The 26,553-nt window shown below is 37.0% G+C and overlaps 1 protein-coding gene across 3 annotated transcripts in view; it reads right to left on the bottom strand.

The window, feature by feature from the left end:
* Positions 1-26,553, bottom strand: part of RFC1 (replication factor C subunit 1) — an 83,075-nt gene that overhangs the window by 12,189 nt on the left and 44,333 nt on the right. For all 3 annotated transcript variants that reach the window (XM_007098869.3, XM_042984708.1, XM_042984709.1), the window contains exons 5-21: positions 25,057-25,289; positions 23,901-23,978; positions 19,651-19,728; positions 18,385-18,472; positions 17,318-17,601; positions 14,561-14,668; positions 12,545-12,724; positions 11,275-11,379; positions 8,478-8,877; positions 6,804-6,913; positions 5,090-5,204; positions 3,434-3,525; positions 3,085-3,222; positions 2,849-2,944; positions 2,626-2,724; positions 1,135-1,289; positions 908-1,025 (exon numbers count right to left, since the gene is read on the bottom strand). In XM_007098869.3, the coding sequence (XP_007098931.1) occupies positions 908-1,025; positions 1,135-1,289; positions 2,626-2,724; positions 2,849-2,944; positions 3,085-3,222; positions 3,434-3,525; positions 5,090-5,204; positions 6,804-6,913; positions 8,478-8,877; positions 11,275-11,379; positions 12,545-12,724; positions 14,561-14,668; positions 17,318-17,601; positions 18,385-18,472; positions 19,651-19,728; positions 23,901-23,978; positions 25,057-25,289 (2,477 nt within the window). The remainder of the gene's footprint in view (positions 1-907; positions 1,026-1,134; positions 1,290-2,625; positions 2,725-2,848; positions 2,945-3,084; positions 3,223-3,433; positions 3,526-5,089; positions 5,205-6,803; positions 6,914-8,477; positions 8,878-11,274; positions 11,380-12,544; positions 12,725-14,560; positions 14,669-17,317; positions 17,602-18,384; positions 18,473-19,650; positions 19,729-23,900; positions 23,979-25,056; positions 25,290-26,553) is intronic.

The raw sequence follows: 26,553 nt of genomic DNA, 5'->3' as shown, positions 1-26,553 counted from the left end.
AAATGAACACTTTTAAAACATAAGAGAAGGGATTCTTTATATCCAGAATGAATATTGTTTTATTATTGTTTTCAGATAATGTGTAGGTTGGATTAAGACAAGAGTAAGCCTTCCGGAAGTCCCTTATCACTCAGGCCAATAATACAGTACAAATATGCAAAGCTCAAGAACAAATAACACTCTTAATTATGACAGTCTGCAAAATTCTGTTTTGAGTAGAAGCTACCAACCCAGATAACGTACTGAATATAAAACTGCCTCTTGAGCAATGATGAAGAAAATCAGAATTCACATATCAGAGGCCCCTGGGTGGCTCAGTCAGTTGAGCGTCCAACTTCAGCTCAGGTCATGATCTCATGGTTCATGAGTTTGAGCCCCGCATCTGGCTCACTGCTGTCAGTGCAGAGCCCACTTCAGCTTCTCTGTCCCCCTCTGTCTCTGCCCCTCCCCCACCTGCACTCTCTCAAAAATAAACAAACGTTAAAAAAAAAAAAAAAATTCACATATCAGAAAAGTGGCTGCTGACCTGCTCTAGCTATCCTACTTTAAGTAGGAGCTACTTAGCAACCATCTGGGAGAGCCAAGAATGACAAAAAAGAAATGGGATTCTTAGGGTAAAACAGAGCAAGTAACACTTTTGACTAACATCTTATTTATGACCAGAATCTAATGTTCCTATTTCTACAGGTCCATTTACATAAAAACATTTTGAAACACTGAAAAATAGGGCAATTTTTAAGAAATAGACAATAGTGACCACAGAGTGTTTTAATCTCTAACAGACTGTATTTTTGCCATAAGAGCCATAATGTTTATCTGGTATTTCAAATAGCTACAAGAGCTAAAAGCTATTTTGTTCTCTTTAAGTAAAGCAGAGTCTGCATTTTAAGGACAGCCCTATGCTTACCTGCGTGGGCAGAAGACTCCAGTTTTGCTTACTCCGGATCTGACGGTCCACTAGGTCACCATCACATATGCTATCTGCTGCTCTGCTTAAAAGCATCAAGTGCTTTTTCATGTCACCCCTGCAGAAATAAACCAGTCTGGATTACAGCACTGTCCATACCTCAGACCCCTCTCTCCCAGGTATCTGGAGGATACAAATTCTACCCCTCACTAGCTCTGAACACTCACCCTGCAGCTACAGGCTTCACATGTACGTAGTTCTCCTGGACAAAGAGGGGTGCTATTGAATAATCATGAAAAAAGAGATCTGACTTGTCCATAAGCGACATATGAGCAGTCTCCTCTCCAGCTGCAAACACTTTCCGGGCAACATCAAATGGGCCCTAAAAAAAGGGAGGGACACACCTAGCAAAATGGCCAATGTCTAAAATACTGACAACATTAAATGCCGGCAAAGATGTGGAGCAACAGGAACTCTCATTTACTGCTGGTAGGGGTGCAAAATGGTGCAGTCACGTGTAAGACAGACTGTCAATCTTTCTGCAACAGTGAATATACTCTTAGTATACCATCCAGCACTTGTGCTCCTTGGTATTCACCCAAATGAATTAAAAACATACTACACAAAAAAACCTGCATGGATCTTTACATCAGCTTTATTCATAACTAAAAATTTGGAGGCAATCCAGATGTCTTTCAGTAAGTGAATAAACTGTGACACATACAGACACTGGAATACTGGAATATTATTCAGCACAAAAATAAGGCCATGAAAAGATATGGAGAAACCTTAAATGCATGTTACTAATTCAAAGAAGCCAATCTGATAAGATTATATACTGTATGATTCCAACTATATGACATTCTGAAAATGATGAAACTACAGAGACAATAACAAGATTAGTGGCTGTCAGGGGTTCAGGGAAGGATGGATGAACAGGCAGAGTATAGAGTATTTTTACGACAGTGACAGTATTCTGTGTGATACTACAATGGTGGATACAAGCTATGATATATTTGTCAAAAGCCATGGAATGTACATCAAAGGTGAAAGAACCCTAATGTAAACTATGGACTTTGGGTAATAATGATGTACCAGTACATGTTCAGCTGTAACAAAGGTACCACTCTGGTGGGGCATATTGCCAGTGGGAGAGGTGGTATGAGCCTGAGGGCAGGGGATATAAGGGAAGTCTCTGTACCGTGTGCTAAATTTTGCTATGAACCGTTTAAAACTGCTCCTAAAAAAGTTTATTGATGAAAAAAAAAAAAGAGGGAGAGAGGGGGTTAAAAACACTGCTTAATCATTGCTCTAGCTGTAATAATAAATTCTGACTACTGACTACATGAAATAGAATAATTGATACAGACTTCTAGTTTCAGAGAGGGTATTAAATTATAAACCATTTGAAACAGATTATTCTGAACAGTTCCAAAACTTCAAAACATGAAATCTATACATAAGGGACCCTGAAAAGGCCATCTTATAACTACTGGAGCATGAGTATAATTTAAAACTTTCATTTCTCATAATTTACAATATATACTAGCAGCCCTTGAGGAAAAATTCATCTGAATTGGAAACATTTTAGCTGTCTTTCTTATTGTAAATATCAATAGATTCTATAGGTGTGTCAAGGAACTATAATAACTATTAATATAAGCAGAAGAAATGCTTTAGCATGAGAAAAGTACTTAAGAAATGGAAACTTATCTTACCAGTTTGATATCCTTTTTCGCTCTATGAGAATCAGCCTTGGCCTGGTCATAGGTTAGTGCCTTACTTCGTGCACACCACATACTCAGATTGTGTAAAACCTAAAAGAAATCAGAAATAAGACATGGTCAAAGTGAGAAAATAATGCTACTCCTCCTCCCTGAAAAGTTGAAGGCATTAATTCAAAAGAATCAGCAACTGTTACATAATATATATTTAATTTACCTGTCTGATATCTTGATTGGCTCCCAAAATTATTTCATTCATAGCTGGAGGGGGGATCTTTAAACCCTCTTTAAATGCAATAGACATCATAGCACCCTGAAATTTACAAAGGGGAATCTTAAATGATTTTAACTCATATAATCAAACATTTTTTAAATATTTATCAGGTATTTTTAAAAACTGACCAAAAAATAAGAAGGATAGTGTGATGGGGGAAAAAATTCCCATCATCGTACCTTAATCTGTTCAACTCGAGGTCTTTGAAAACGAAGATCAAAACAATAATGAACCAAAGAACGAATCTTGGGATGATTTCTATCATTGCACATACAAATAATGGGAATTTTTGTATGTTTTATCAAACCAATTAATTCCTGAAAGGCAAATTTACAACATAAAATAATTATTTAAAAAAACAAAATACTATACACAATGTATATATTTTAGGTTTTGAAAACCTCCTTGGCACCACACTTTAATTATCACAGCATAATTAGTTCTTTAAATATTAAAAAAAAAAAAAAAAAAAAAAAAACTAAAAATCAACAGTAAAATCAAACTGCAAAAATACATGGTTTTCATTACCTGAATTCCTCCCCTGTCCTCATTGCCTGCCATGCCATCTACTTCATCCATGATGACAGCATGTTTCATGCTTACTGAATGGGCACCTCCACCTGACCCATGTTGAGAAGCAATGAAATGGGACAAAAAAATAGCAATTGTTCAAATGCTGCTGCTTTATAAAAACCATGTAAAACATTTCAAACTGGTAATATACGTCCATGGTACAAAATGCAAGAGGCACAAGCATATGCAAATGAAAAGAAATTCTCCCTCTACCTTTGCCCGCTAGGGTGTCCCTATACATATTAAAAACATGTGTGCATAAAAATATACATCTTGGTTTTATCATTCAATATGTTTCAGTGATCTGTTTCTTATCTGTAGATACAGAACACCTCTTTTTTTTTTTAAGTTTACTTATTTCAAGAGAGAAAGCATGTGCACGTACCAGCGGGGAAGGGGCAGAGAGAGAGAGAGAGACAGAGACAGAGAGAGACAGAGAGAGAGAGAGACAGAGAGAGAGACAGAAGAGAGAGAGAATCCCTAGCAGACTCCACGCTTAGCGCAAAGCCTGAAGGGGGCTCGATCTCATGACTGCGAGATCACAAACTGAGAAAATATCAAGTCAGATGCTCAACTGACTGAGCGACCCAGGGGCCCCTAGAACACCTTATTTTTTAAGGCTGTTTAATAATATCCTACTTTACACATGTATCATAATTAATTGCTATCTATTGATAAAATATGAAGATGCTTCCAACCTTTTGCTATTATAAATCATACTAAATGAATATTCTCACATATCATTTTGCATATTCATATATATATATATATATATATATACATACACATATATATATATGTGTATGTATATAACACAACTGCTAAATTCCAAGAATTAGAAATTCTAGGCTAAAGGGTCTGTGTAATACAACTTTGAGAAATACTGCCAGACTACTCTCCAGAGCAGTACATATTAACACTCCCACCAGCCATGTAGAAGAGTGATGTTTCCTGAGCAAATCCTTTTTAATAATGATTTTCTACCAATGAAAGTACCAAGAATTCAGGTGACCATGCAATATCCACCACTGGTTCTAAATATGCACTATTTAGACTGTAATTTGAGCATCTTATTTTTCTCATAAACTCTGGCCATACCAGACCACCAACTACAGCCTGAAACACAGTGGCACCTTCACAGTTTCTTCTCCTCTGCTATTATCTTTGCCTATATGACCTCTTCCACCACAAAGGATCCTCTCTCATCCTTCAAGGCCTGTCAAACAAGTGTCACCCTTATCCTGGTAGCTCTCCTCAATGCCCCAAACAGAATCACTTCTGCATCTACAGGACTCTATCTATTACCTCACTCGTCACACTGTATTACAGTTATTTATTTACTCTTTCTTCACGAGATTCACCTGTGAATCCTCTAAAAATTATGTGCAAAATGCGCAAGCAAGTCCATATATGTATTTTAATACATTCTCAGAAACCGCTAAAACCTGGGGGAATATAAGAGAAACTGTTGTCCTATAGAAGTTCCACCATTAGCCCCAGGAGTTAAGCACGGTGCCTGGCACACAGTTATGTTCAATACTGGTTACTAAACATTGAAATGAACTTGTTTTCCTTACATAACCAAAGAAAACAGTTCAAATACCCACATACTTGAATAAAAGCCCGTGATGCTGGTATTGTTCAGTGATTCAGCAATAATCTCCTTCAAACTGTTCTTACTCCGAGTGTCACTTGCATTCAGTTCCACGTAGCTATATCCTAATTCCTAATCAAAATATGGAAACTGTTACTATCACAATGCAAATTATTAACCCTTCCCCCCCAAAAAACAAGGCAATGAATGAAGAGGATAGAAAAATGACATAAGGAACCATGGCTAAAAAAGATGAAGACAATGAGATTATAGCATGCCTCACAATACTGAGATTATATATATAATACATATACACACACACACACACACATACATACACATATGCATCACACATACACAAAATACAAGTTTGGTCTTAAAACTTCAGCTGATAAATCACTGATCTAGAAGCATATACTTGAACAAGCAATATTACTAGGTTTGCTTCTTCAAATCCTATAAAGAATTAAATATACCCATCCCAAGACTTTATAGTATCAGATACAGAATCAAAGAAACCAAAAATCATTCTTGACTTTAAAGTTAAAGCATTCATTATCAAACCATTCCAATATAAAATCTTTCCAAGCTGTGAAAAATCAAGTTATTCTGACTCATTTCCCAAAACTGATTCTACTGATAAGCATTACGATATGCGTTAATTCAATTCCCCTCCAAAATAATATAATAATAAGGGAGAAAAGAGTCATGCTCACAATTGTAAGACTAGGAAAAAAATTTTTGGTTTTTTTTAATGTTTATAATAGAATAGAAAATATGTACTTGTTATACCAGCTAACTATTTATGATCTGGTCCATAAAACAAGGACACAACAAAACCACCAGCTTATAGGATAAGGGTTGGGAAATGCAGTAATAAATTTAAAACAAGTTTACTATCCCTCATTTTATCATTCTGATACCACTTCACGTATGACCTCACACCATTCTGATACAGGAACTCTGGTTTGCTCTAGTGTCTCCTCATCTCACTGTCTAGATCTGGCGGCCACACAGGGAGGAGCAAAGGCAGGCTCCCACGGCAGTGAAGGATCAGACTAGCTGGGTTCATACTGTGGCACCAGCCTCCACTGTAAGCCCATTTCATTTGTCACATGAGCATGGTAAGAAAACACATATTCATACAGAGAATTCTTACAAGAGTAAGTAAAATATCTTTATCCATCAGAGTCTATAAGACCTATTTATATTACCCAAAAGATAATGTACCTAAGGGCTTAGCACATTGCCTGGCACACAGGTAAATATTCCTATTATTATAATTACCAATATTAAGAAAAATGATGAAAATGAAAAATATCCCCAGAATCAAAATAAATTCTTTTTTTTTTTTTTAATTGTTAACATTTATTTTTGAGAGAGAAAGAAAGAGCACAAGACGGGGAGAGGCAGAGAAAGAGGGAGACACAGAATCCAAAGCAGGCTACAGGTTCTGAGCTGTCAGCACAGAGCCCGACGCAGGGCTCGAACTCACAAACTGTGAGATAATGACCTGAGCCGAAGTCGGACACTTAACCGACTGAGCCACCTAGGTGCCTCCCCAAAGTAAATTCTAAAGGTTTAATTTTGGCAAAATATATACATAGGTTAAAATATATACAGGTTAAAATACATATACTACGGACATGCTAACACCCATGTGTATGTATCTCCTACACATGCTCATTTCTGGGTTAGCTTTCCAACTGCACTCCAGGACAGGACACTCACCTGACAAACCAGAGACGCTGTGGTTGTCTTGCCCACACCTGGAGGGCCAGAGAGCAGTGCCGCTTTGAAACTAGAGCCATCATCTTTGCCAGCAAACTTACCAAACTTTGCTGCCAGGAAAAAAGAAGTTCCAGAGAGTTAACTTCTATTAATTACCCAGGAGAAATTCAGGAATGGCAGGAATCATTCCTTGTGCATAAACTTAGCATCAAGAGCAGTCCTCCAGTTTACTTCTAAATTTACAAAATACTTTCTACAAACCATAAACGTTTCTAGGCATTTAGTGAAGCTCTACTCCCTACCTCACTTACACCCAAAATAAAACACTAAAACTAATGAACTCTGAAATTCTGATTTGAAACCATAATTTTATGAGTTTCCTTTCCTACAAAAAGCACAGGTCAAGGAGCAGAGTACCTGGGTCCCAATCCAAACTCTAGCTATCCTAACTCCACTGCTTACCAACTGAGAAAAGTGATTTAATCCCTCTGGGCCTATTCCCTCCTTTGTAAAATGAGGGTAACATTCTTTTTGATCACAAAAAGAATGAACTGAAGATGGTGTGTCTGCAACTATCCTGCACAGTTTGACTCTTGAGCATTCTTCTCCCCTTATCGCACAGGTGCCTGACTCATCAAGAGTGCTCAGTACCCACACAATGACTGAGAGAGAGATGGTTACAGGCATGGGAAAAGAGACTATAGTTCACCTGAAGCCTTATTAAGTCTTTTCCAGGCACACAAAGCACTATATCCCCTTTTAAGGTAGATTTTATGTGGTTTCAGAAAGGGAAAAAGAGTCAAATATAACCATGTATCGTTACAATTACATCATCCAACCGTCATAAATAAGCTGACAACAACAGCCAATGTCTAGTGACCACCTGCACACTGATAAGCCAGTCACCACCCTGGGAATTCACCGTACTGCTCACTAAATTTTGCCTTCTTATTTCTCACACAGTATCCTCCAGGGCTGCGGGTGACGCTCAGAAAAACACTACTAACATTTGTGATCTCAAATCTCAGTTTCAAGAATACCCTAGACATTAAATACAGACCGTGACTGTTCATTTTCCATGACAAATACATGGTGAACAAGTACAGAAACCAGAGCTCAGGCCTACTAAAAGCAAATGTGCTGCTGGGATTTTTAGGCTGCTGACTCCATCAGTGTGCCTCAGCTGTTTATTTGCACCTTTCTCCCCCAACTCTCAGCACTTTCCATGGCCTCGCTCTCACGTGTCTTCAGAATTGGTCCCTGTGTTCTCTCCCACCCAACACTCCTATCTCCCTTCACTAGCTAACTCCTCTTTGGTTTCCAACTCTTTGCTTAGCTATCCCTTCTTCCAGGGATGGGAGCACACATCCGCATCCCTGACCACATACCTCCATGCCCCTAGCACCCTATACTTACCCCTGTAACAGTACTTAGTACAAAATATCTTAACCACTGGTTCACATATGTCTGTGACTGACTGAGCTCCTTGAAGGGGACTGATTTGTTCACAACAGCACCTCTGGGGTCTAGTATAGCACCTGGACTCAGAGCAGACTTTCAATAAACGTTTGCTGAGAGATGAATGAACCAACTAGTATACTTTCTCAAATATGTGCAACTGAGCAATTACATGGTGACAGACACACACAAAAATGAATGAAGCTGTAAAATCACCGCGTTTCTTATCTTCAGATGGACTCTTGTGCCAGTTTTGGAGCCAGCGTAGGAGTTTGTTGGCACAGCTCTGGTCACCTTGCTGTCCGATTATGGTCTTGAGTGAGGTTGGCTTATATTTATCCACCCAGAGCAAATTTTCCACTTTGTTTTCACTGCAGTCATCAGCCAAATTCCTAGCCCGGCTGTCAACATTTGTCTCCTCAGCCACCTGCTCCTCGAAGTCCAGGGATCTCCAAATCGCACTTGTTTCCTTTTTTATTGACTTCATAGAGCTGCCCCTTTTGGGAGTCAGTCTGCTTTTTTTAGATCCTGATTCCTTCTTAGTTGGGCTAATTTTTCTTTTTCCTTGGTCATTTTTTTGGGGTGTTCTTTCCAATTTGCACTTTTCTTTCTTCATCTTAAAAATTGGGAAAGTGAGTAAAAAAGAAACCTGATAAGATATACAGAATATCTATCCTGCTAAATGTACTTTACAGGGCAATCTGGGATATCCAAGTGAGCTACCCAACCTGGGTCTGGTTTTTCACCATGAACCCTGCTGTTGTGGAAATCACCACCTTCCGAATTTTAGCAAAATTAACAACACACACACCAAAAAGCACCCAAGTGCAAATTTTTAAGTGAGAACATATTAGTTTGCAAATAGTAAGTATTCCAAAATCAGTCTGAAATCCAAGGTGAAGGATTAAGAAATTTTTGTACCAGTTTTCTGACCAGTTAAAAGTTAACGCCTCCACAAAAATCTGTACACTAATATTCACAGCAGCCATTTATGTAATTATATATTATATATTAATTAATTATATAATTATGTTATTATTACAGCCAAAAAATAGAAACCCAAAATGGCCAACAACTGATGAATGAATAAACAAACTGTGGTATATCCACACAATGTAATATTAATCACCACAAAAAAGGGAATAAAGTCTTGACACATGCACTTCAATGCAGCTGAACCTTAAAAACATACTGAGTGAAGACGTCAGAAACAAAAGGCCACAAATTGCATGTTTCCCTTCATATAAAATGTCCAGAATAGGAAAATCCATGGAAACAAAAAATTGAATAGTGGACACGGGGCTTCTTTTTGGAACAATGAAAATGTTCTAAAATTAGATACTGGTGATGGTTGTACAATCTTGTGAGTATACTAAAAATCTGACATACATTTTAAAAGGGTGAATTTTATGATGTGAAGGTCTCAAAAACAAGAAAAATAGTGCCTCTTTGCCAGTAACTGGATGCTGAAATTAGGAGGTAAATGTTTGAAGAGAAACAGGATATTATCCAAGTATTAAAGTTCTCTCCAAGATATTTTCCAAAGGGAAAAACAGTCACTTTACTAGTGGAGATACCTGTCAGAAACCACCTTAACCAAGGTTAACAGCATCAATAATAAGACATATTGACATCTACATCTAATACGATGCACTGAGAAGGACAAAATATCACTTCTGCAGTATTCCTGCCAAAAAATGCATAACCTCAGTCTAATCAAAAGACATCAGAAAACCCAAACTGAGAGACATTCTACAAAACAACTAACTAGTACTCATTAAAAGTCTCAAGGCCACAAAAAGGCAAGGAAAAGGCTGAGGAACTGTCACAGATTGGAGGTGATGAAGACACCCCAACAAAATGCAGTGTGGGATCTTAGAATAGAAAAAGGACAATTGAGGGAAAACGTGAAGTTTGAATAACACACGTACTCTTAGTTAACACTATGGTATCACTGTTAATTTCCTGGCTTTGATAACTTCTATGGTTATGTAAGTTGATAACATCAGGGGACACTGGGTGAAGGGCCAATCCAAATCATTTCCCATGACTGTTCTAACTGGAGTAAGTGGGAAGACAACCTCACCACCTGGGTGACAGAGCTGAGGACATTAAACCTGGACTTCTGGTACCTTTGCATCCTATACATGGAAAAGACCTGAACAGAGTGGAAATGAATAAAGATAATACTGGGAGAAGCAGAGAAGAAAACTGAAAGAGTTCTAAAAGCACTGTGGTCTCCAGATCCATAGTTCCGACATCAGACCCAGCCAGCCCATAATTTAGTTATGTGAGCCAACATGTTTTTCCTTTTTGCTAAAACTAATATGGGCTTCTGTCACAAATGAAAAAGTGCTAATAAGTTCTAAATGAAAATGAACTTAAAGTGCTGATACCTATAACATATCCCTTAACGAACTCTTAAAAGCATTAAACGTTTGCACAAAGTCACTGAAAGAATATGGAAAGTTTAGTTAAGCAGATATGGTTAAGTGCAATACACTGCTCTCACTCTCCTTATATTTCTTTAAGGAAAGGTAAGAGGTGCCTGGGTGGCTCGGTCAGTTAAGCATCCTACTCTTGATTTCAGCTCAGGTCATGATCTCATGCTTCATGGGATCAAGCCCCAATCGGGCTCCATGCTGACAGTGTGGGGCCTGCTTGGGATTCTCTCTCTCCCCTTCTCTCCGCCCCTCCACAGCTCGTGCTGGTGTGCACGGACTCTCTCTCTCTCTCTCTCAAAATAAATAAACATTTGAATGTTTATTCAAACATTCCCTTCCCTTTGAAGGGAGGGAAGGAGGGAAAGAAGGAGGAAAGGAAATACACCAAAGAAGACAGCCTAAAGCAGAATCCCTGCTCAGAAGGAAATAAGGTAGGTTCATCTGTGGTAGAGGGCAAAGTTAATCTTTTCGGCAACAGGCCTGTAGCCACTCACAAAATGTCTCTATGAAATAGGAAAATTGTTAAACGAACCAACTTAAATAAATCAACAAGTTCATTTTATACAAACCTCAGCTTCAACTGCAATTTCATACTTGGACTTCTTGCCTGGCATAGTTCGAATCAGATTCAATAGGCCATCTTCATCAATAATATTTGTCCCCAAAGCTGCTGCCTATTGATTAAAAATACAAATCATTAAAACTGTATCCTAACCATTACTTTCTGTTAAAGAAAAAATGATTCTAGGATCTGCTCGTAGGTGAAAAACTACATTTATAAATTAGAAAAACTGGAATATTTTTTAAAAACATATTCATGAAAAAGTACCATTAAAAAGAGAAAATAACAGATACATCCCCTAAGAGTGATAGGTTGGCAATGGAGGTGACGCACTACCCCTTTTTGGACTGTTTTACCTTTCCTTCTACCTAGGAAGGGCAAAGCCACTAGGGCCTCCCAGGATGGGCTTGTCCAAAGTCTGTTTTTCCCCCAATCTTCCCTATTTAAAAAACTCTGATGTGTCCATCTCCAAGTGATGAATTATGATTGAAGAATCAGAAAAGTCCTCATCCTCCCCAAACTCCCTTATAAGCTAATAATAGCCATGTGACAGCTCTGGCGAATGAGACTTAGAGGGAATTCTACAAGAGGTGTTTAGGGGAAACTCTTATAAGGCCAATCGCAGTTAGGGCAACATCTTGCCACTGCTCCCTTTTTCCTGACTTAAACGTGGACTTGAACGCCTAGAAGTACAGCTTCTTTGCAACACATGGCAACATCGCAAAGACTAAAGCTAACACAGTAAGTAAGGATGACAGAGGTGGAGAAAGGAACTAGTCTAGCTATATCACTGAGCTGCTGGACCATCCCCAGCAAGCACCTACCTCTGGGATTCTTGTTAGGTAAAGAAATGAGCAGCCATTTGTCAAAACCACACTTAACAGGTATAATTCCTTCGAGCTAAATATAATTTTCCCCAACATAAAAAGAGTTTTCAATAAAACTTAAGATGGAGTGTACAGTGGCATATATAGGAATATTTAGGACTAAAAAAAAAAGAAAACTGTATTTGCTTCTATCTTTGAAAAAAGATCTAAACTAGAATACTACACTAAGAAAATCAACTACACAGGAACTGTGCCTTTGGAAAACCAAAATCCTGAAGTTGAAGCCAAGAACACTTCTTGGAGAAGAAATAATGTAGGGATGAAATTACTTTTACATTTTTTTTCTTTATTTAACTCTGTGTAGAAAGGGCACTACTACAAATGGTCACAGTGAGAGCCTGCCAATGGAAGCAGGCTATCTGCCTGTGTTGAGAAGACGGCAGTACCCACCTTATCACTCTTGGACTGTCCACTATCACGACCCATGACAAGGTAGTTTGTTTTCTTACTGACATTTCCTGTTACTTTTCCCCCGTAACGCTCAATTAAAGACTTGGCCTCATCTCGTTCAATGGACTCCAGCACTCCTGTGATTACAAATGTAAGGCCTTCCAAGCAATTTTCAGCTCCCTAAAAACCAAAATGTTCAAGCAGAGAGGAAATTACATGGTAGCCTTCCAAAGAAATATTTGGCATCAAAACTGTAGGAAGTTGATTTTTCTCATTTGACATCATAAATAATCTCAGCATGAAAAATTTGCAGGAAATTCGCAGCAAATAAGCAGAACCTGAAATTAAATCCTGAGAAACTCTTATGTAGGCTAGCATTTAATAAACTTACAAAACAAGCCATGAAAAATATACATCCAATACAGTTAGCAAAGCTTATTAAAATTATCCATTCATACCACTCTCATGGTTTTCTAAATATTTAAACCACTAGTTTACTTGCAAAACCTCAAGTAAACAACTAGATGCAATCCACCTATAGAATTTATTATTGTTAAGAAAGGAAAGATTGGATTCTTAAAAAGTTAAACAAGTTTGAGCTCCTTCTCGCCTGTTTACTATACAATAGTAAATCTAACAGCCTGCAATTAACTTAAAGGCAAGATCATATGATCTCTTGATTAAAAAGATAACTTGATATACAAAAGACACTGGCCAAAGAGAACTGGGAGGAGGAGACATTTAGTCTTAACTGGAACTATCTATAGTTAATAGATTTTTTAAATTTTTTGTAATGGTTCAATAAAATGATACAACCAAGCAAAATGAAAATTATGTAAACGATTCTAAGTTACTCATTACCCTTTGAATAGAGAATCGAGATCAACATAGACTTAAAACATGCCTAAAAGAAAGATGCTAAACAAAATTCAACGACTACCAAACACAAGTTCAATCCTTCACTATCCTGATGAAGAATCTTTGGAGGGTGGCGGGGGAAAAGCTATGAATCTTCTTGGAGAGAAAAGGTCTGATTAACAACATCTCCAGGTCTCTTCAAGCCCTATGATTCTAGGATTAAAATCATCTTGCGAACACTCAAGTATTTAAATTCTTTTCAATAAATTCAAAATGACCCTAGTGAAGTCCACATGTAAGCCCCTAACCCACACCACAATCACCTGTCCTGTGGCTCTGAATATACTATCACTTAGCCAAACTCAGCACTTCTAGCCTCCCAACCAACCTCTTACACTCTAGAACACTTACTGTGGGACCAGCAAGCTGCCCAATATCCTCAACCACTACTCCAGTATCCCTCCACCACCTTGCCTTGACAGAGTCCCCTAAGGACTCCACTTTGACTAAAGTCCTCTCAAGCAGAGGTTTGCTTAAAGTCTTTCTCATACCACATGCAGGAGGCGAGGTTGACGTCTTCCTCTATCCTCTTACACAACCCACCAGCCCCTGAAAGTTTACCCTCTCCTCTTCTTTATTAGTGGAACTACTAATCCCCATTTGTGATCTGAATCCCCTCCCGTTCTACCTTCTCAGAAATCTCACACTACATTTGATTATCCTTCTCTTTCTGGTATAGCTTCCCTCACTCCCTTTCTGGTGGCTCCATATTATCAGTGAAAAACATTAGTTTTGTGAGTACCATATTCCTCAAAACTCAGCCCCTGTAGGTTTATGGGTTACTTAAAGGAAAACTTTTCTAAGTAGTATCAAGCAGTAGTTCATAATGTGAATAAATATACCTAATTCACAATGATGGTGACTAAGGCTTTTCTGTTAATTTTTTTTTTAAGATATTTTTTAAGTAATCTCTACACCGAATGTGGGGCTCAAGCTCCACAACCCTGAGACCAAGAGTCACACGGTCTACCAGCTGAGTCAGCCAGGCGCTCCTCTGTTTTTAATTATCAGTTTTCTGCTGCTGTAAAAATACTGAATACGTGCATGGACCCGTGGGCCAGAGGCCCTGACGGAAAGGCATGCCCTCTCAGAACTCACCTTTGGTATTTCTTTGGAGCCCAAAGCTTTGGGACCTTCTCGATTTAAGTAGCTTCGATAAGCTTGATAATTAGTGCGTCTCTTTTCAGAATCTTCAGGACTTATAGACTTCAGGAAGGAGGGGAAAAAAACTGAATAAAGTCATGCAACATTCAGATGAAATGAGTATGTACCCAAAAACATATGTATCAATAAGTACACATTAAGTCACTTCTGTGTTTGGTCCCGAGATGAACATTTTTGGCTACACAGGTACTCTCCACTTAGACATGCCTGGCTTATAAGCATCCCTGCATCAGCTCTTCTTAAACCTTTTGACGCTCTAGAGGAACATACCATGAGTGCAGATTAGGTACACAAGCCAAGTTGCTAGCCCCAAGCAAAGAAACAAAAAAAGGTGGACTTTATTTCAAAAATTCACATGAGTTTCGAGTTCTTTTCCATCATATAGCCATGCATATTTTAATATAAAAATTAATTTTTCCCCAAGTACACTTCATCACACAAGAAGATATCCCATGTTTATCCTATAGCTTTGCACACCCCTAAAACAGCCTAAATGGTCCTATACCTCTGAGTTTATGAGCACTACAGGCTGAGCATTGACGGCTTCATAATACCCAGCTGGTTCAAACAACAGGCAAGCTTTACTCCAAAAATTTGACACATTCTATACACCTCCACTCTCCCTTCCAGGTTTAATCTCTCCCATTCTGTTCTCTCAGGAGATCTTACTGTAGGTCTATCTCAGAAAATCCTAGGGAAACTTTTCAAACTATATATCCCTAGATATACTCCAAGTTTGGCTTGGGGTATGGCTGGGGCATGTGTATTTGGGGGGAAAAACATCCTAGATAATTCTGACTTGAGAACCACTGCAAAAATGGTTTCATGCTTTTTCCACTTCCTATTTTACATTTTTTTAACTAAAAGACATCTCAAATCCCTTTGAGAATAGACCAAATATTATCTCTATGCAAATAAATGATTTTAATCAATAAAATAAGTTGCTTTGGTTCCAAGTTAAGTAAGCCATTAGAGGCTGGTCCTAGACTCTAACCCTACTTTTTAACAGCGGTTCTTAAAAACTGGTGTGCATTCATATCCATCTTAGGAGCTTATTAAAATACACTTGCCCAGACGACCAAACCATATTTTTTTTTTAATTTTTTTTAACGTTTATTTATTTTTGAGACAGAGAGAGACAGAGCATGAACGGGGGAGGGTCAGAGAGAGGGAGACACAGAATCTGAAACAGGCTTCAGGCTCTGAGCTGTCAGCACAGAGCCTGACGTGGGGCTTGAACTCACGGACCGCAAGATCATGACCTGAGCCGAAGTCGGCTGCTTAACCGACTGAGCCACCCAGGCGCCCCCAAACCATATTTTTAACAAGCTTCACAGGAGAGTCCAATGCATACCAAAATGGGAAAATTATTCATTTATAACATTAATTCTACGAAAAACGCCAATTCTGAATTATACACAACTTTATAAAGTAACTGTGAAGCACAGTCATTTATGAAGTTGAAATTATCTGACCAAGGTAGACTGAATTTATTAAACTCTCTGATATTCCCAAAGCTGCTAACATAAAATTTGAGTCATTTCTATTCCAACTTTGAAAAGTAAGGTGAAGAGTAGCAATAACATTTAAAGATTTCTTCTCCTTTAATAAAAATAGACCAATCTCTATAAAATGAACATGTTTAGTATGCCTGAAAAAAAACACTCATCCACCAGATAAGTACTTAAGTTTAGTAAAGAAAAATCAGAGACCAAAATGTTAATTGCTCCCTTAAGCATATTTATAAGCACTGACCACAAACAAAAGCATCTAGAAATCACCATTTCACTGTTCTACACTAAAAAATAATGGTGATGAGCAGTTAAAATAGACAATATTCTGCTTTTAATTCTAAGTACCTAAGAGGCTTGAAGGAATAGTGGTTTCTCATTATGAATCTAAGGTGGTTCCAAATTACAGATTCTAAGAAACCATTCAATTCTCAAATATATATGAAAACAAAAGACAATTTTTGAAAACCATTTTGCATTATTTCATTGTTTTTTTGCCTTTGCAAATGAATTCACTATCTCAACACTGTTATACAAGAGCAAAAAGGAGTACACTCAGGGCAAATCTCAATTATTTTAATAATAATAGCAAAAACAGCACTTATGTACTAAGCACGGTTCCAAGTGGTTTTATATATTAAGTCAGGTACTATTATTATCCCTATTTTACAAATGAGGAAAGAAAGAAGAGAGAGAGGAAATAACCAGACCAAGGTGACACATCTGCTCAATGGCAGAGCTGTATGATCTGAAAATGGCTCCAGAGTCCTTTCTGAGAGCCACTATGTTGTTATACTGGTTTTGTTTTCGTTTTTGTTTTGCCTCAGAGGACCTGAGTTTAAAGCTGGCTCTGCTGCTTACTAGTTGAATGATCCTGGAAAAGTTACTTAATTCTTTCATCAGCCTGTTTCCTCATCATTAAAAACTGAATAATAAAAGTAATTAGGGTTGTTGTGAAGATTACCTGAGATACCATATGTATTAGTGTAATATCTAATACACTTTAACACTCAATATTGGCTAATTCAGCTGTATTAATAAGCTATATTCTGCAATAGCATCTAAGTAAGATATCTTAAACATATTATAATGACTTAAAAAGCTAAAAATAAGACTTGAAAACAGTCAAACACAGACCAACACATAGCCCCCAAAAGATATACTTTTAGAAAATTTCTACCTCTTTTTTAGCTGGAGAACTTTTGGATTTCTTAGGAGTTTTTGTCTGTCCTTTCAATTCAATGGCATTTTCTTTTCTTTTTGAAGCCATAGGCTCTGTTTCTTTATAAGAACTCTCTCCTTTTTTTTTCAAAAGGGCCAACTTGGAACTGGCTTTTGGAGAAGTTTCCCCTATTTTGTGAGGTGAGGACTTCAAATGTTGCTGAGATCCTTTCAAACTTTCACATTTACTTTGCTTCTTAGGACTACAGTTCTTTCTGTCATCTGAAAATTGTTCTGTTTTTGCTAGAAAGAAAGCAAAGATTATGACTTTTGTTTTTGGAAAAATGACACCCGAATCAGGATTTTTTTTCATTTTTCAACTCAATAATATTAGCACACAATGTCATATGGTGATTTCATAACATTTACATTAAGAATTTAGTTCTTTATACAGAGTATTTATTCTTAAAAGTTTAACATTTGTACATTTTTATATAAACAATTCAAATTAAAGGGTCTGTCTGTCCTTTTAAATATAAATGACTCTACTTCAAATGATACGGTTAAACTACATCGAAGGACATGCCCTTTATTCCACAGATAAACTTCAATGATCTGAAATTTACACAGAATTTCAGAGTAGAAATGTCACATGAAAATTCTGTGTTTGTAACATAGTCTGAAAGCCCCAAACCCTGTGATTTCAAGACTAAAAGGTACTATATGAATGAATTTACTTATAGGATTAAGACCATCTATACTAGCAGACAGATTATCAGCTTGAAACATCTAGTTCTTTGCCATCAGATACTGAACTCCACATGTTGCACTACACTTGGAAATTAACATTAATGTGAGACTAAGAACTGAAATACATCTTTTACAACAATCATAGAATAGACATTTAATACCAGCTAATATCCAAATATAGCTTTAAAGTATCTAAGAACATGCTTCAATAGTCCTATGAAATAATGTCTACCTAACAATACAAGGCAATTATTGAATAGAACGTTTAAACAGATTATCATGAATTTTCTTCTGTAAAGATAAATGTTCCAGCTTACTTTTTCCTGCTAATATTACCTTTATGAGGAGATTTATGTTTTTCTGCTTTACTTAAATTGGCTTGGACAGATGACAATGTTTCTCTTTCTTCTGGGTCCTTTCGAGCCTAAGAAAATTTAAAGTGTCAAATGTGACAAATAACAGGAAAACTACTACCACAAAATATGTTATGAAAATTGACCAAAGTTAATTAAGTTTTGATTGTAAGATTAAGGGCCAACTTCCAAGAAGATAATACAATAAATTTCCATTCCTTCATCCCCAAAATCTCTAGGAAAAATGATGCATTTTTTTCTTATGTTTAATTTTACACATGAGGAAACTGATGAAAGGTTATAAAAAATGTATCTATAAAAAAATTATCACAGTTGATCCCAACTTGTAAGAGTCGAAGACTTGCTTCTGCTTCTTTCACCTCAATTCTCAATTTGTTTGTGTTAGGTAACTAAAAACTAAAATCTAAACCCAAAAGACTAAATTAAAGAAACAATCCAGAGCTCAAAAGAAGACAGCGCTTTCCCAAAAGAAAAAATAAAATCCACTCTCTCCACTGCTCCCTCAAAATTCCATTTTACAAAGAGGTCACAAACTAGGATACATAATGCAATATTTTTTTTAATAATTATAATTTGAATGCTTTAAGGTGGAGTAAGGTTTTTTAAATGACAAACTCCCCTCCATTTCTTATTATTTTATACCTGCCTGCTGTTAAAATCTTTTAAAATAGTCAAACATTGATACTGACAATATTAACAGAATATGATTCAATGGAAACAAGGCTAATTTTTTGGAGAGCAAGTGCTTAAAAAAAAAACACTGATGCTTTTAAATATTCCCAAAAATATACTCATTATTATCTGAGACTAGGACTAATACAGATCTTAAAATTAGCTAATTAGAAATAGTAAAATTGTGCTCCCAAAAAGACAGTAGTTAACATTTGAGTTATTAAACTTAAGTTCCTTAGCAACATCTGTAAGTGCTATTCTCTGAACAAGTACATAAGAATCCATCTGTGAGAGAGACTGTAAGTAAAAGTTTTAATTCATTATTTTGTGAAGAACGGTTCTGGTTGGCTTTGGCTCAATCAACCTTCCTTGAGCAAGAATATGTTTCTCAATGAGCTTCCTCAAAATATTCTTATAAATTAAAATAATTTAGCTTATTTCTAGAAGTTACTCATGGTTGGTTGTATGTCCAGAGCCTCGAATACACAGGTATGAAAGGGACCACTGATCTGCAGTGTATATTCAGAGTGCAAACAAAAGCTGGCTCACACACCACCTTTTTGGTCTTTGGTTCTTCATCCAACATGGCTAACGTTCTGGCAAACTCTTCATCTTCGTGCAGCTGTCGCTCCAGCTGTAAAAAGTGTCAACACAATGAGTTGCTTTTTTCTTTCTGTAAATGAAAGTTTTTAAATGTTTCATACATGATACTTCAAAGTGGAAAAAACACTTTCCAGAAATTACAATATTTTTCCACTTAATATTCAGTATCACAGATTTGTTTCGTTAAGCCAAATTAGATTTCAGAATACTTATTTCTAGTTTTGCAGGTAAAATAGACAAATTGAGCATATTTTTAAAGTCTCACAAAGTTGAAAGTCTATGGTTTTTTTAAATACAACACTTACAGATCTCTTATTCCATTTTTTTTTTAAGTTTATTTATTTTGAGAGTGAGAGTGAGAGAGTGAGAGAGAGAGAGAGAGAGAGAGAGAGAGAGAGAGAGTGTGTAAAAGCGGAATAGGGCCAGAGAGAGAGGGAGAGAGACAGAATCCCAAGCAGCTCCGCAATGACAGCATGGAGCCCAACACGGGGCTGGAACTCATGAACTGTTCGATCATGACCTGAACCGAAAGAGTCAGACGCTTAATCAAATGAGCCACCCAGACACCCGCAGGTCTCTTATTTTTATTTACTCTGAATTCTACTAACAGCTCTGAAAACAATCTCATCCATACAGAAAAACAATAGACTGGAGGGCACAAACAAAAAAGTGAATCTAAAAAATAAAGAAAATTATGTATTTTCTTTGTATACAATAATATTATATACAAGTGTAACTATCACTTATAATCATCAAACTTCAATTTTCAATTACTAATTCAGATGTATCTCTTCTGACTTTTGAAAATTTCATCATCCTAACATGCTAAAGTAATAGACAGCATGTAGAATAAAGATACTCTACTTGCCTTGTTGTTATTTCCAGTATTTTCATTTGCAGAAAAATGGAACTCTTCCAGAAAAGAATGTGTAGCAATGGAATACATTTCTCATTTATAATTTTTTATTTTTATTTATTTTTGTTTTTTGAGAGACAGTGTGAGTAGAGGAGGGGCAGAGGAGAGGGGGAAAGAGAATTCCAAGCAGGCTCCACACCCAGCATGGAGCCCGATCCCATGACCACGAGACCATGACCTAAGCCAAAATCAAGAGTTGGACACTTTACTGACTTGAGCCATCCAGGTGCCCCTATATTTCTCATTTATAAACTAACTGGTTTTACGCCCCAGTTTAACAATAAAATAGTTTAATGTAATATCAAACAAAAGCCTCCTTGTATCATTCAAAGGATGGAACCTCCAAATCTACTCAATCCAAAAGAAAAGGCTTTGAAATTGGCAGAAGCCTGATGAGAACACAGTAACCAAGCCTTTTGTGTATAAAATGAACTAATTCAAGCTACACAGAACTGTAAGCAAGCCAGACAGATGCACATCAATACGTTCTGTTACCAAATATTTACTTACTATAACTGAACTAAACATTTAATTGCTAAAAACAATATGAAAAATCTTCATCATAGAAAAGTACTTCAAATTCTAAACCTCCAGTTGCAGGCATTTCTGGTTGAACTCTACCATTTTCCCCAAATTTCACACTCTATAGTATGCTTCTAGTAAAGAGGATTTGAGAAGCCAGAACAGAAGAAATGAAAATACTCCCATTAGAAATTCATCAGCGGGGGGGTGGGGGGGGCAACTGGGTGACTCAGTCATTTAAGCATCTGACTCTCGATTTCAGCTAAGGGCATGATCCCGCAGTGGTGAGACAGAACCCCACGTGGAGCCCCATGTCAGGCTCCGTGCTAGGAGTGGAGCCTGCTTAAGATTCTCTCTCCTTCTCCCCCTCCCCAGCTCACGCACAGACAAGTAAATTACCCAAGTAAGGTTCTAAAAGAATGTGACAGCAATGGGAAACCAGGGGCACTGTGATACAAAGTACCAAAGCCAGTTTGGAAAGGATGGGGTAGGCCTCCAGTATTTGAGACAAGAAGCCATATACCTAAAAATTACTTCACAGTTTTAATGAAACCATTTGTGCTACCTTCAGTCATCGGGATTATCTGCTTACAGTCTATGTAATTCAATGTAATCAAATAAAATGGAAAAGATTTTGAAAACACAAACTCTGTGTAACTGCCAAATTAATAAAATGTGATCAGATATATTTCAGAAAACTGAAATACTGTTCTCTCACAACAATATTTAACAAGAGCTTTTTCTATGCCAAGCACTAAAATGAACACTGATGTCACAAAAGCGGAATGAAACTAAACAGCCCTGGTGTATGGGCTTAGAGCCTACAATAAGAAGGCACATAAATAACAATTATAATAAATGTTATTAGTAGCTACAATGGGGTGCAACACAGTATATAGGAGGGGTTTCTAATGTAGTTAAGAGAGTATAATAAAATGACACTTAAGCTAATAAACAGGAAGGGGGTTCAGGCATTAGGTATCAAGGTCTGGAGCCTTTGAGAGAGATGAACACTCTTCTTTGAAATATTTTCTTTGTTTAGCTTCCAGAAAATAACAAGCTTTCTTGATTTTCCTACTTCACTTTCTTAAATCCCCTTTGTTTAGATCATCTTCCTTCTCTTTCTGACCTCTAAATTTTAACAGTACCCTAGAGTTCAAACCTGAGACTTCTTTTCTGTTTACATTCTCTACCCATGATCTTATCTGGTTACACTGGTTTCAAACACCATTCAAATGCTAATGATCCAAGTATACATCTTCAGTTTAGACCTTTCCCCTGAGCTCCAGATTCTTCTATCCAAACGCCTACTCTGCATTTCCATGTGGAAGCCTATTAGGCATCTCAAATTTAACACGTCCAAAACAAAATTCTTTATTTCTCTGTACCAGTGTTCATCTTAATAAATATCACCATTCATCCAGTTACTCAAGCCAAAAAACAAGGGAATCCTCTTTGCATCTTCTCTTTCCCCCACACCTTACACGCAATCTGTCAGCAACAACTGAAAGGTTGCACCTTCAAAGCACATAAAGATTTCATGACCACTTGTACCCCTGGTACAAGCCAACTTCTCTCACCTACTCAACCATAAGAGTCTCCAAACTAATCTTTTGTTCTTGCTCCACCATGGTTTATTAGCCTCCCAGCAGCCAAAATAATTTTCTTTTAAGATCCATCAAATCATGTCACTTCTGTATTCAACACTCCAATGGCTTCTAATCTCACAGAGACTAAAATCCAAAATCCTTACCATTTCTTTTGGTAGGTTCCAAAGACTTGTCATGACTTACAGGATTTCCAAATGCATCAAACTCAAATGTTTCCACCTCAAGAAAACTACTTGCTTTTCTCTGTTTAGAAATCTTCCCCCAGGTAGTCAGTCCCATGCCTCACCATTATCACTTCATTTTGTTCCCCAATGTCACTTCCTCAGAGGGGCCTTCCTAACCCCTCTATTTAAATAGAACACTCATAATCCCACTGATCACCCCAAAACTATCTATCCTTTTACTTTTCTTCACAGCAGTTATAATGATAGGACATTTTTTTTTTTAACTGCAGTATCCTTAACACTTAGAACTGTGCCATGCACTCAGTACGAGCTCAATAAATACTTGTTGAATGAATATAAAAAGTTTACAGCTCACAAGAGCCCTCTGAACTGGAACAGATTTAGGGGTCATCAGCATATACATAGTACTTTTAGCCACAAGAGTGGATGAAATTGCCCATAGTGAAAAGGAAAAAGATATGACCAAATTAAATTATTTTAACTATACTAAAGGAGGCTTCCACTCAAAGAAATCTAATAATAAATCTTTAAATAATTATCCCCTACTCTCATCATTTATCTTTTACACAAATTTAGAATTTTAGGGGTGCTTGGGTGGCTCAGTTGGTTAAGCATCTGACTCTTGGTTTCCGCTCAGGTCATGATCTTGCAGTTTGTGAGTTGGAGCCCCCCCATCAGGCTCTGGGCTGACAGTGTGGGACCTGCTTGGGATACTCTCTCTCCCTCTCTCTGCCCTTCCCCTATTCACTCTCTCTGTCTCTCTCTCAAAAATAAAAATACACTTTTTAAAAAATTTTTTAAATAAATTTATATTTTTATATATTAGATTTTAACTTATTTTACACATAACTCTTACAATGAGAGTCAATTCAAAATTAAACTAGAACAATCCTGATCATTTGGCCTGAGTACACTAAACAGCAAGGCACAACATCAAGTTGTTAATGATACCTAAACAAAATGTCAATACCTCTGCATCCTCATCAAGTTGCAATTGCTTGGCGATGGCTTCATCATTTAATCTGGAATCATCCACATTTTGTGAAGGCTATATTTCAAAGATAATCAAGCAAGATCAGATAAACCTTAAGTTAAAAATAAAGTACTTTTTCTCGACTGTAGCTAATTAAATACACCAATGAGCAATAAATTTATCAGTTATAAAATAGTCTCAATGCACACCAGCCAGAAGATGTTCATAGCTACTCCCTGACCACATGCAATTTCCTAATGAGCAAATATCCTACAAACAGATGGTTCTCACTTAATTCTACTGTAATGTTCAAAAGAAGTAACCCCCAAAACCTGCAGACTAACATCTTGGCTTCAGAAATAGTCCAGAACATTGGCAAACCAGTATGTGTGACTGGTTACATTTGTCCTACAGAGGCACTAATGCAATCAACAAACACACATCATTTGGCAGGCTTTAACTCAGGAGACTATCTTCACTGTAATTTATGTGTATTTGTTTCCTAAATGTTCAGAAGAAAATGATTCCAACATCAGCCAAAGTAGAAAGATCAAAAGTATAACATAGGTAAGCTCTGTTTATAAGTTATATACTTACGACCTCACTTGGGAACAAACTTAACTGTCCAATTTTGTCTGGCTGAAAGTCAAAGGCAAAGTGAGTTTGCATTCTCTCTCTCTTTTTTTAATGTTTATTTATTTACTCTTGAGAGAGAGAGAGAGAGAGAGAGAGAGAGAGACTAAGCAGGGAAGGGGCACAGAGAGAGAGACAGAGAGAGAGAATCCCAATGCAGGGCTTGATTTCACGAAGCATGAGATTATGACCTGAGCCAAGATCCAGAGTTGGAAGCTTAACCAATTGAGCCACCCAAATGCCCCAAGTTTGCATTCTGAGTATTTAAATTCTAAGCATTTCAATGTATTCCTACGATTTAAATGATCTTTTCCCACTTTCATATACAAAAAAATAAATGTGTAATATGCTAACTTCCTTATCCTCTAAAATGATGGCAGTATGTTTTATCCATAATCACAGGAAAATTATTTTCATTAAGAAAATATGCTGATCAACTTACAACATCCAAATTTCTTTTATTAGTAACAATAAATGGGTACAAATCCTGAATATTCTTGCTTGAATGCAGAACACTCACCTCTTTTCTTTTGCTTGCTACCATCTTCTTATCTGATCGTTGGACACTTCCGGTTCCAAAATAATCAAGCACTGATGTGGGGGTAAGTTTTATTGGTGATAAAGGCTTATTCTTGGTCTTAGTGTTTTCTTCATTCTTTTTCTTATTCGATGCTCCAAGATAACTATTTGTAGATCTTCCATTCTCTTTTGATTTAGAGGCTGCCTTCTTACACACAAAGTCATCTTCTTCATCTTAAATGGAATATAACCAAACATTACTTAATAAAACATTGATTCTAATTATATAAAGCAACCACTTCCACCAGCTTTATAAAAACTACTCTAGAGCTATGGAAGGCTAATGATTTGTTTCTTCCTATCTCCTAAATTCAACAGTCATCCTTACATTTACCACTGCCAAATATGTATTAAACCATTTCCACCAGTTACCACCCCAGAGGACACAAATAGATTTATTTACTCATGTTTTCAACAAATATTTACAGAGTATCCATTATGTGCTGGCACTGAGGACACCTACAGTGAATAAAATATTCACTGTATTTATACAGTGAATTAAAAAGACAAAATCCCTGCCTTCATGGAGCTTGGAGTCTAGAAGAGGAAACAGATATACAAGTAAACATATGCTGTCAAATTATAATTGCTATAAAGAAAAAGTAAAACAGGATGAAACAATTCAAGAGCAATGAGGCGGGTGCTCTTTCAGATATGGTCATCAGGGAAAGCCTCTTTGATAGGCAACCTTCAAACAGAGTCTGGAAATGAAGATACCTCAGGCAATGAAAACTCAAGAGCAAAAGGCTTAAAGTGAGTGAGCTTGAAGGTCACTATGACTGCAGCATAATGAAGGGGATACATCACTAGAGTTTCAGTGAGAGAGGGAGGGGTCAAATCATGTGGGATCATGGAAAGAATGTTAACTTCTATTTCAGAATGAGAATCCACTGGAGAATTTTCAGCAGAGTAGTGAGTGATCCAACTTAAGTCTTATCCTTTGGAGAACACACCATCAAGCGGAAAAAACAAATGCAGGAAGACCATTTTGGAAGCTACGGTTGTTCCAGAAGAAATGGTGATGCCTTGAACTAGTGTTATTTGCAGAGGTAATAAGAAGTCGTCAGAGTCTAGCTCTATACTGAAGGTGGACGGTCTAGCAATATCTAGCCATTCATATAAGACTTTAAATATTTTTGGTTATGTTTTATCTTTCTTTTAAAAAGTTCTCATTAAACATCTAGTTTAAAAGTCTTTCTAAGCTTTCTAATCTTTCTAAAATGCTTAGATACAACAATGTACCTCAGAAAGGCCTAAAAGACGTGGGGTTTTTTTTTTTGGTTCAGTGATTCACAAGATAAAAAGCTCTTTTCATTGGCCATTACCAATAACAAAAGAAATCCAATAGAAAAATCTAAAAGGCAATTATGAAGACCAGGTCACTGTGTGGGTGGGAGAGTTCACTTTATAAGTCTGATGTGCAAGGCCACATATGAGT

This window comes from Panthera tigris, chromosome B1, assembly GCF_018350195.1.
Source record: "Panthera tigris isolate Pti1 chromosome B1, P.tigris_Pti1_mat1.1, whole genome shotgun sequence".
Lineage (NCBI taxonomy): Eukaryota > Metazoa > Chordata > Mammalia > Carnivora > Felidae > Panthera > Panthera tigris.
The sequence above is the reverse complement of the archived record's forward strand: the minus strand, read 5'-3'. Positions and strand labels throughout refer to the sequence as shown.